General features: G+C 45.1%; 1 protein-coding gene across 4 annotated transcripts in view; it reads right to left on the bottom strand.

Moving 5' to 3' along the window:
• The window catches only part of WDR59 (WD repeat domain 59), a 126,228-nt gene that overhangs the window by 94,829 nt on the left and 19,372 nt on the right, over nt 1-12,027 (bottom strand). For all 4 annotated transcript variants that reach the window (XM_053666598.1, XM_053666597.1, XM_053666600.1 and 1 more), the window contains exons 3-5: nt 7,583-7,718; nt 4,230-4,315; nt 2,875-2,955 (exon numbers count right to left, since the gene is read on the bottom strand). In XM_053666598.1, coding sequence (XP_053522573.1) covers nt 2,875-2,955; nt 4,230-4,315; nt 7,583-7,718 — 303 coding nt within the window. The remainder of the gene's footprint in view (nt 1-2,874; nt 2,956-4,229; nt 4,316-7,582; nt 7,719-12,027) is intronic.

The following is a 12,027-nucleotide window of genomic DNA, read 5'->3' as shown; positions in this document are numbered from 1 at the left end:
TCAGCAGGTACCTGGATTTCAGTGGGAATGTGAGGGCCTTAAAAACAGCATAAAGGGAAGCTTCTCTCCTGCAATGTACCATAGACCAAAAGGTCGTGGGTTCCATTGCTGGTCAGGGCACATACCCAGGTTGCAGATTCAATCCCTGATGGACATGCATACAAAAAGGCAATCAATCAAAGTGTGTCTCTCATGTCAGTGTTTCTCTCTTTCTCCCTTTCTCTCTCCCTTTCTTTTTCTCTATAAGCATTGGAAAAATGTCCTCAGATGAGGAATACATACATACAAATAAAGGGAAAGGGAGGGGAGAGGCGGGGAGAAAGGAAGAACGGCAGAAAGAAAAGGAAGAGAAGGAGAAAGAAAGGAAGATTGTCTCCCTCCATAGATGTAAGGAAAGAAGGGAAGGAGGGAGGGAGGGAGGGAGGGAGGGAGGGAGGGAGGGAGGGAGGGAGGGAGGGAGGGAGGAAAAAAGCTTGTCTCCCTCCAGGTACATAAACTTTGTCAGTCACTTCAATCGAGGCTGAGAATGAATTTCAAACCATACAGCTGTATCCACAGAAAATGAATTACATGATTCAGCATGGCTTGGGTGACCCCAATGTAGGAGCAGAAAAGCCAAAGGAATACCTTCCTGACGTCATTTCTCCTAATGGGTCAAGGGGACAGTCTTGGATGCATAACTCTTCAAGAACCTTTCCAAGAGCATTTCAAAGGTAGAATAAAAAACTACTCTGGCCCTGGCTGCTGTGGCTCAGTGGATTGAGTACGGGCCTGCAAACCAAAGGGTTGCCAGTTTGACTCCCAGTTCGGGCACACGCCTGGGTTGCAGGCTAGGTCTCCCGCTGGAGGCATATGAGAAGCCACTGATCAATATCTCTCTCCCTCTCTTTCTACCTCCTTTCCCCTCTCTCTAAAAATAAATAAATAAAATCTTTAAATAAATAAACCCCACTCCTGGATACACCGAAGACTCTTGAAGAGGCTCTCCCTACAAGTGGTAAAATGACAAAATTGGGCAGCACCCCAGGGCTGGGAGGGCCAGACAAAGCAAATCTACAGCTCATACTTACTATTTAGAAAATCTGAAAAGGAATCTCACTTCGGTGTCTTTTAATCTTAAATTATGCAAACAATTGTTTCAAGGTTAGCTAGAGGAATACTAGGTAGTAATCCCGGAGGTTCTGTTTCTTTAAGAGCTTCTCCCTTCCATTTCCCTGGATCTGTGCTCCTCTCCTCCCTCTGGTGCTGCACTAATCTCCATGGAGTGCAGGCGAAACCAGCTGTGCACACCCTTACTCTCACTGGTCTGTCAGATTTGTCACACCTCAACATCTGGCTTGTCTTCTGCCTACAGTCCACCTTTCAGTGTAAAATATCACAAAACCACTGCCAATTGGAAGCACAGCAGCCTTGTGAGGAGAAAAAGTGTCCCACCGGGGGACTCTATGATACCCGCTAGTCAGTCACCCCTTTTATGGTAAAGGGAATTTGCTCTACAGAGGGAGAGGGGAATAGACATTTATTAAGAATTTACAAGAGACTCATAGATAGAGAGCAGGCTGACAGCTCTGGGCAGAAGGTAGGGGGGGTGGAGAAATGAAGCAAAAATGAAAAAAAAAAGAGAAAAAATTCACAGACATGGACAACAGGGTGGTGATTATAGGGGCAGGAGAGTGGAGGTAGAAGTGGGTGTGGGGGGAGCAAATGGTAATGGAAAAAAGACAATAACAAATATTTTAAATTTAAACTTAAAATTTTTTAAAGAGTTTATTTATTTATTTTTAGAGGGGAAGGGAAGGAGAGCGGGAGAGAAATATCAATGTATGGCTGCTTCTGGTTCATTCCATGCTGGGAACTGGCCTGCAACCCAGACATGTGCCCTGACTGGGAATCAAACCGCGGTTGTTTGGTTCGCAGGCCTGCGCTCAATCCACTGAGCTACACCACCCAGGGCTTAAATTTAAACTTAAATTTTTTTTTATAAGATTTTATTTATTTATCTTTTAGAGGGGAAGGGAAGGAGAGAGGGAGAGAAACATCAATGTATGGTTGCCTTTCGTGCGTCCCCTGCTGGGAACTGGCCTGCAGGGAACCAGCCTGCAACCTAGGCATGTGCCCTGACTGGGAATCGAACGGCAAATGTCTGGTAAACTTAAATTTTTTTAAAAAAGGAATTTACAAGGTGCCGGACCCTGGGCTGGTGCTCTTTGCCTCATGAAGAGTAACGCTACCACGTGGCTCCCAGCCCCCTCTTACGATGGGAAACTGAAGCCTCACCAAGCGGTAAAGAACTGCGCAGATGTGTACCGTAGCACTGCCTGCTGGGACATGAGTGTCTGTGCCCATCAAAATTCCCCCGCTGTCACGTGCCACCTCAGCAAACTTCAGCCTGACTTCTGAACGCCAGCACCTATATTCTTTGCTGAAGGACTCTCCCTGGCTGCTGAAGCCCAGGCTGAAGCCCATTTTGCAAACCATCATGACAGGACTGAAGTGCCAGAGCATTAAGGCCCCTGGGGACAACCGATGACTGACAGTGAGCAGCACCCCTACTCTGTTAGCCCTCAGGGTGGGATGCCTCTGAGGAGGAAGTGGTCCAGTAGCGCCTAGCAGTCCCCGGTAAGACTTACCTGCTCATAGGTACACACAGTAGTATGCATGGTAGTGTACACGGTGGAACACACGGACAACGTGCCCTCTATGCGTGGCCTTCCCCATCCCGTCTCTTCTCCACCCCTATGGCGTTTCTCTCACCTCCTAAATAAAGTGTCTGCAAACTATCCTTCAGGGTCTGCCTCTAAGACACCTGATCTCTAAAACAAAGACACCAAACCGCCCCACAGCCATGTGGTTATGCCTCTCAACTGTTCTCACTTGATATCCCAAATGTAGATGTAGGTGTCCACAGAGCTGGTAACGAGGAGATCTGGTTCAAACACTGCCCAGTCCAAGTCGCTGGGAAGACAAAAATGAACAGACAATGCAGAGAAAAAAAATTCAGAGTCTGGCTCCAAAGCACTAGCAGGTTTAAACTCTGGGCAGGGGTGTCCAACCTTTTGGCGTCTCTGGGCCACAATGGAAGAAGAAGAGCTGCCTTGGGCCACATATTAAATACATTGTGACGTGTAATCACAAAAAAAACTCAATGTTTTAAGTAAACTTATGATTTTGTGTTGGGCTGCATGTGGCCCGCAGGCCACAGGTTGGACACCCCTATGTGGCTTCAGAACGACACTGTTAATGGGCCTCTTAACATGTTTGCGCTGGGAATCTCCAAAGTTCTTTGGGAATGAACAAGAGTCAACTGAGCTCCGAAAGAAAGTTTCAGGTCCTTCCCTTTGTCATCTCCAGCTACATTACATGTGCTCCCCAAAAAGAAATGAAGCATTTTGACTTAAAACACGCACACATGTGCATGTACACACACATGTAGGCACAAACTGTATGGACAAAACAAAGGAAAATTTTTGACCTTTCACTTTCCAAATCAGACCCAACCACAGGCATGCTGAGTAAACCCAACACCCCTTAGAGCAGTCATGTTGCCACACAGCTTTCAAGGAAGGCAAGCAGGCCTCCAGTCCCCCTGCTCACGCCCTCGTTCCTAGAAAGGCAGTTACTCCATGAAGAGTTGGCACAGGCAGGGGGTCTACCTGTGCCATCACTCCTCAGGTCCCCTTTACTACCCTGCACTCCCTGCTGCTATTTCCCAGAACAAGTTTTCCCCACCCAAAAATGGGGACTCAGGGAACCCGTAGATCAAGGAACACTCCAGAAGCCAACTGGAGGGCCACACGTGAAAGGCAGCCACGTAGCTAGATTACGAACTGTGACTCAGGAGCTCTGTGTGGTGACTCGGCTGCAGAGAAAGGGCAAAGGGCTGCTCCCTGATGTCTACTCCTGGGCCCGCCGACTGTGACTTGAAGGATTCTGCTGGCATCATTTCATCTCCCTCCTGTGGCAAAAAATGGGCTCTAATCCTTACTTTGTACCTGTGTAAGTATTTTCTGGGATCGGGGTTAACACTGCATGGATGCTGCTTCCTAAATGCCAGCTGTCCTTCACTGTGAAAGTCATCACCTCCATACAAGCTAAAGACCTCAGAGCCACCCAGGGCCAACACAACATGGAGAGTCAAGCTGCGGGAGGAGGTGGTGTTTCCATTTCACTCCCCAAAGAACTATGGTGAAGTGAGACGGCCCAGGGAGCTGTGGAGGGCTGGTGCCTACCTGATTACACGCGTGTGGCCTTGTAAGGTTGTGCCAACTTCCCCACTGCCGTCTTTCCACTTATAGAGGTCGACCCGCTGGTTACTCTGAAAAGAAACAAGGGAAAGAAGGCAGCAGGCGGTGCATCAGAAGATATGCTCTCCCCACGCTCTGCTAAAGGCCCAGAGGGGGAAGCCGTGTGGAAACCAAGCTGCAGGGCGACGATCCTACAGACTGAGCCTGTGAGTAACTGGAAATGGCGCTGTCCCCAGACCTCGAGAGGAACCTGCTCTGCCTTCTGAAGGTCACACACCTCTCTCTCCAGCTGCTGTCACACCAGATTTTTTTAGCTTACTCTTCCCATGATCAAGTGCCTAAAGTGGATCTAGCACGCTTTAAAAACACAGATGCACAAGGAAGGAAACAGAAGCACCACCCAAAGGGTGCCCTAGAAAGCAAAAGTACACAAGACTCCTTAAAATAGGCCTGTTTCAAATTTTGTAAAGACTTAAGCAGGAGGTCACAGGGAAAATGGGCCAGAAGAAAGAAAAACTACAGTAGGAAAAAGGAAGGGAAAAAAGCTTTGATCAAACTGTATTTCGCTTAAAGATTAAAATCAGCAAAGACTACTTTACTATCACAAGTTTATGAAACACATTGACAGTGAATAAAGATTACTAAAAGACAAGTCTGTTAAATAATTTCCATACTGATAGGTGTATGACTAACTTTCAAGTTAGCTCAGAATCAGATGGATGTACAACATTTTGAGATTTTTAGCCTAAAATGCCTGATTTTAATTCTAAATCATTAGGATTCATGTGAAAGGATTAGGATCCAAAATAGCTTCCAGCCCTGGCAGGTGTAGGTTAGTGGATTGAGCACCGGCCTGAGAACTGAAAGGTCACTGGTCCTGGGCTAGTGGCCAGGTCTCCAGTTAGGAGCATGCGAGAGGCAACTTATAGATGTTTCTCTGGCACTTTGATGTTTCTTCTCCCTTCCCCTTCTCTATAAATAAATAATTAAAATCAGAAGTTCAAAATAAGAAATTCCCTCATTTATAACAATCCCACAGGGTTTGCTAGTGGCAGTCTCTGAACTAGGCGCCGTAACAAACTCCTCTGCACTTTCCCACCACACAATGCACTGGATGTCATCATCCACAGCTCATATAAATGAGGCAGTAAGTTGAACTGCATTAAAATTAAACATGTATCAAAGGGCATTACCAAGAAAATGAAAAGACAACCTGCAGAACTAGAGAAAATATTTGCAAATCATGTATCTGATGAGCATCTAGTATCAAAAGCACATAAAAAACTATTACAACTCAAAAGCAAGAAAACATAAACAACCTAATGCAAAAATGGGCAGAAGACTAGAACCGACATTTCTAAGACTATATCTAGGTAGATAGACAAATAGCTATAGACAGACTGATAGATATAAAGGAGGGGAGAAAATAAAAAATATGCAAATGGCTGACAAGTGCGTGAAAAGATGCTCAGGCTTTAGGGAAATGCACATCAAAACCACGGTGAGGTACCACCTGACACCCACGAGGATGGTTATAATTTAATAAAAAAATAAAACAGCAAACAGCAAATTTTGGTGACAGTGTGGGGAAACTGGGACCCTTGTGCACTGCCAGCGAGACTGCAAACAGTTCAGTCACAGTAACAAGCAGTTTGCTTCATGGGTCCTCAAAAAACTAAGCGTACTTACCACACGACCCTGCAACTCTGCTTCTAGGTACATACCAAGAAGAACTGGAAACGAGTACTCGAAAAGCATGTGGATGCACACATGTTCATATCAGACTAGTCACAAAAGCCAGCCCAAGAGTCCATCAGTGGATGAATGTATAAAGGAAATGTGGTCTATCCATAAGGTGGATTGTTATTCAGCCATACAAGAGTGGAGTACTGATACAACATGGACAAAGAGGCCAGACACAAAATGTCATACACTACGTGATTCCATTCATATGAAATATGCAGAACAGATAAGTCCATAGAGACAGAACACAGATGCATAGCTACCACGGGCTGTGAGGAAGAATGGGGAGATATTGTTTAATTGTGAGGGATTTGACTATGGAGTGATGAATATTTGTAAGCATGATAAAGGTGGTGGTTGTACAACATTGTGAATGAAGTAAATGACACTGAATTTTCACTTTAAAATGACTCTTTAAAGAACAAAGGAGGGGCTGTCTTGCTCACCATCCCTTGCCACTTGTAAGCGAATGCAGTTAAACTACCTGGAGGGGTCAGCTTCCACCAGTGTTGCTCCGTCAGGGGCAATTTTGCTTCCTGGGAGACGTTTAACAATGTCTAGAGATATTTTGGGTTGTCATGACAAGAGGGGTGCTACTAAATCTCCAACAATTCCCAGGACAGCCCCTGCCATAAAGAATGACCTGGAACCACAGGTCAATCGTGCCAAGGCTGAGAAACCTGGGTCAAAGGATCAGGGGCTGAGGGTGACGGGGGGCTGCAGGGCCTCAGGGTGTAAGCCAACAGAAGAGCAGGCTCCCTAACACGCCTCTCTGGTTCCAGTCAGGTAGTCAGACCCTCGTTTTGGAAACGATGGGGAAGAGCAGCTTCTGGTTCCCTCTGAAGCTAACCACGTCACTCTTCTTTCTCTTCTCAGAGGCTTTCTTCTCACAGACTGCCGTTTCCGATAAGAAAAGCCCCAGACAGCACTGTGAATGGTCACATCCCCTAGACAGTAAGAAGTGTTCCTTTGAATACTGCCCTTCTGGCCCAGTGTAAAAGGAGCCAAAGGTTGAGATCCCTAAGTGATAGAAGGCAGATGGCAGAATCTTTTTGCAGTCGTGGGTTCCTTGGAAAAACCTAATAAAATGTATGTATCTTTTCCCTAGAAAAACTTACATGTAAACCAGGCACATAAAATTTCAGGGGGCTAACCAGTCTAATGTGTCCCAATCGGGAAAGCACCCCTTCCTTTTGTGAAGGAGGTATGGAATCACCTGGTCCCTCTTAGAGCAACGAGGGACAAGCACGGACGAGCTCACCAGTCCTCCCTCGGAACGTGTTTCAGAGTCACTGGCCGGTCACACTGCTGCTGATGAAAACAGGTTCCCATCATACAAAGAAACAGGCATCTGCCCTCTTCCCTTGCAAAATCTGGGACTCGGTCCCTAGAACACAAGGTCTGGGACCCATGGTACCAGTAAAACCTTTTCGTGTACTTTTTTTGTCTGTGTATCTTCCTTTTAGAACCAGCCACAACTCTTTCCACCTGACGAATGAGGGTGGTAACATGCTCTCCTCCACACAGGACATGTACTTGGCAGCCCCAGAGCACACATCCGAAAGCCTTTTTCTGCACTCCTTAAACAAACTCACCGAAGCTGCGAAGTAGTGCGCGAAGCTGTCATGAGGGTTCCACTGCACGGCTCCAATGTCCCACTTGCTCTGGCGAGAGATCTTCCGGTGACCTTCGAAAGGGGCATCTAGATTAACGATGTACAGGAACCGGCGGCTAGGAGAACAACATCAACACAATGACAATAGAGCAGCATTAGCATAAGACAGAAAAGCACATTTAGAATTACCTATGATTTGCACGCAGTGTTCAGAAAACCTGCACATACATTTGACCATTTATCTACTCTGAAAGGCATGCAAGTGCTCTGGTTGGTGTAGCTCAGTGGATTGAGCATGGGCTGCGAGCCAAAGGATCACCGGTTCGATTCCCAGTCAGAGCACATGTCTGGGGTGCAGGCTGGGTCCCCACTGGGAAGCAAGTGAGAGGCAACCACACATTGATGTTTCTCTCCCTCTCTTTCTCCCTCCCTTCCCCCCCCTCTAAAAATAAATAAATTTTTAAAATCTTTAAAAAATAAAGAAAGGCATGCAAGTGACAAGAGTAACTCAAGGTGGCTGTTGGACAGGCAGGAGCCACACCCCTGTGAGAGTCTGCCTCTAGAAATGTCTTCCCTACCACATCCGTGGAAATCTGACCCCCACCTCCCCCTTCTCTCAGCCTTTCCCAATGGTCCAGCTAGGACAGGAACCACTTCCCCAGTGCTCCCAACACGCGCTTTGCGCTTTGCACTTGGACTGCAGAACTTATCTCTGCAGCAGAACTGCTAATGTTAAGGCTCTTGTCCTGACCCAACTGACTGGAGCAGGGGCCAAGCCTCGAATACCTTTGTATGTTCAGAATCACTAGGTACAATGCTTTGTATTCAACAAATGCATGTTAAATTAAACACGTCACTTATCACTTAACTAAATCTCCTGCATAAAAATCTCAAATTCCCTTGCAAGTCGTCTACCTGAAAAGGTCAATCTATCAAATAATTGAATCTAAAAAACAAGCTAAGCAAACAAGAACAGACAGAATCATGGATACAGAAAGCGAGATGGGAAGGGTTGTGGGGAAATGATGAGGTGAGAGGATTAAGAAGTACAAATGGAAGCCCTGGCTGGTGTAGCTCAGTGGATTGAGCACGGGCCTGCGAATCACAGAACTGCGGTTCGATTCCCAGTCAGGGCACATGCCTGGGTTGCAGGGCATTTCCCTGCAGGCTAGTTCCCAGCAGGGGATGCACGAAAGGCAACCATACATTGATGTTTCTCTCCCTCTCTCCTTCCCTTCCCCTCTAAAGATAAATAAATAAAATCTAAAAAAAATTATTTTAAAAAAAAAGAAGTACAAATGAATTTTGAATTTTCCAGAAAACTAAAAATGAATATGCCTTTTGACCCAGCAATTCCACTGTTAGGAGTATATCCTAAGAACCCTGAAACACCAAACCAAAAGAACCTATGCACCCCAATGTTTATAGCAGCACAATTTACAACAGCCAAGAGCTGGAAGCAACCTAGATGCCCATCAGTAAATGAATAGATCAAAAAACTATGGTACATTTACACAATGAAATTCTATGGAGCAGAAAGAAAGAAGGAGCTACTACCCTTTGCAACAGCATGGATGGAACTGGAAAGCATTATGCTGAGTGAAATAAGCCAGGAGGTGAAAGACAAATACCATATGATCTCACCTTTAGCAGGAACCTACACAACATAACAAACAAGCAAGCAAAATATGACCAAAGACACTGAAATACAGAACAGGCTGACAGAGACCAGAGGGGAGAGGGGAAGGAATTTCAGGGGAAAAGGGAAAGGATTCACAGGAACAAGTATAAAGGATACATGGACAAAAACTAAGGCGGGGGAGGAGGGGAATGGGAGGGAGGTGGGGAGCACAGGGGGGGGGGGGGTGGGCCGGGATGGGAGTATAAGACAGAAAACTGTACTTGAACAATACTTTTTAAAAAAAGAAGTACAAATGGGTAGTTACAGAATAGCCATGGGGGATGTAAAGTACAGTATAAGAAATGGAGTAGCCAAAGAACTTATATACATGACCCATGGACATGAACAGGGTGAGGGGGCATTGCCTGAGGGAGCAGGGGGTACTGGGAACAGGAGGGGCAAGTGGAGAAAAATCAGGACAACTGTAATAGCATCATCAATAAAATACAATTAAAAAAAAGAAAAAAATCCTTGGTGTTTGAATTAACATCTCAACTCCCATTAGCTACTGATTCATTGTTAGAGAGTACTCCCTGCCCCTGGATATCGATGAAGGTAGGTAAGCTCAAAAATGAAGAAAAAGCCCTGGCTGGTGTGGCTCAGCAGATTGAGTGCTGGCCTGTGAACTGTGGGGTCACTAGTTCAATTCCCAGTCAGGGCACATGACTGGGTTGTAGGCCAGGTCCCCAGTAAGGGTGTGCAAGAGGTAACCACACATTGATGTTTCTTTCTCTCCCTTTCTCCCTCCCTTCCCCCTTGCTCTAAAAATAAATAAATAAAATCTAAAAAAAAAGAAGAAAAAGATTAATATAGTGACTGCTCGGAAAAGACAGGAAATGAAAAGTCAAAATGCATGAAAAACGCTAGGAGAAATCTGAGAAAGGATGATTAAGGAAGAAGAAGGAATGCATAGGTAAGACACAAATTCACGAACTCTGAAACTTCTAAAAAGTTGTTGCAAAACTAAGATCTAGAACCTCTGGCTGGCTTGCATCTTGCCATTAGAACAAAAAGTGAAAAAAAGGCTAAGAGCTAAACATAGGGGTGCATGTCATCAGGGGAGTTCAGAGACACTGCAGAGCAAATACAAAAAGGAAAGTGAGCACTTTAGGAAAAACATGCCTGATGGAACATGCTTGTTTATCTTCATTCCCCTCTAAAGAACCACTAAAATAAAAGTAAGAACATAAAAGACAGAAACCCACAAAGGCAATGAAAATGAGAGAGGAAATGAATAGCGGATGGGCAAGCGGTAACGGTAACCTAGCTGGAGTAAAGAAAGCTAACGCCCAGGTGCCTGCAGAGAAGAGCGCTAGGAAGCAGCCCGCTCCCACTGCCAGGACTGCTGGGGAGCTGGGGGCTCCAGGCTATGGGACAGGGAAAGGAGAGAGGGACTGGAGAACCAAAAGCAGAACCAAACCAAACAAGAGCTGCCTGAAAGAACTAAGGAGAGCAGTTTAAGAGCACCCCACAGAGCTGGCATCTCTACCTCTCCTCCTCCTGCGTGAGGGTGGGTGTTTAGAGAGATTGCTTCTGAGAAGCCCAGGCCAGGGACAAGAGGCACAGCAGTGAGTAAGTGGCTATGCTCTGAACAGGATATGAAGGCCTGTCCCCCTACTCAGCACTCACAATGCTTGGCTTTTAGTCTTCAGTGACAGGATTCTTCTCAGGAGGAAATGACCAACCCACGATGCAGCAAACAAACAAATAACAACAGAAAAACCTTGGAGATAATGCCATTTAGGGCACCCTCCAACAAAAGGGCCTGGGTCCCACCTGATCTCCCTACAGTGAACCCCACTGCCACCCACATGAACGGAGAGTCCAACGCTCTCTAATAGTAACAGCGAGCCCAGGAGCATCAGTCACCAGAGGAAACCTCAAACACAGAGACCAACATGATCAAAAGAAAGAAAAAGGAAAGGAGGTTAGCACAGAGAAGAGAAAAAAAAATGGGATTGAACATTCTCAGAGAGGTAAAGGAAGACAATGTGAAGAACAAAGACCAAGAAAGAATTCTTGGAAATTAACATAAAATCTGAAATGGAGAAATCTGATAGCAAGGTTGGAAGTTAAAGTTAAAGAAAACTCCCAGAATGCAAAACAGAAAGACCAAAAGAGAATCCATATAGGATATTCAACTAACAGTAGCTCACGAAGCATGAGAAGAGGAAATAAAGGGGGGAAAATATTGAAGACAGAATGCAGAAAACTTTATTTAAACTAAAATACACCCACCACCATCACCACATCAAGAAAAAAATAAAATAAAATAAAATAAAATAAAATAAAATACACAGATTGTCAGAGTGAAAAGGCATTCCAAGGTGCTAAAAATTATTTTGTAACTTAATTGGAATGTTGATCACATGGGCATATATATTTGTAAACTTATTTGAGCTTTTCACTTTATTCACTTTACTACACATATTTTAAAGTTCCATATAAGAAAATGAGGCCCTGGCTGGGTAGCTTAGTTGGTTAGCGCATCATCCCAATGCACCATGGTTGCGGGTTTGATCTCCAGCCAGGGCACATACAAGAAACAACCAATGAATGTATAAACAAGTGGAACAACAAATCCATGTTTCTGTCTGTCTATCTCTTTCTCAAATCAATTTTTAAAGAAAGAAAGAAAGAAAATGAAATGGTGAACTTCAAGCTCATGTTGAAAATAATATGGCTGTACATACCATAACAGGAACATTTACATAATCCCATTTACATAATATTCATTTACATAA

Source organism: Artibeus jamaicensis, unplaced genomic scaffold (assembly GCF_021234435.1).
Source record: "Artibeus jamaicensis isolate MK-2021 breed Jamaican fruit bat unplaced genomic scaffold, CSHL_Jam_final contig_464, whole genome shotgun sequence".
Taxonomy (NCBI): domain Eukaryota; kingdom Metazoa; phylum Chordata; class Mammalia; order Chiroptera; family Phyllostomidae; genus Artibeus; species Artibeus jamaicensis.
This window is presented reverse-complemented; position numbering and strand designations above follow the sequence as displayed.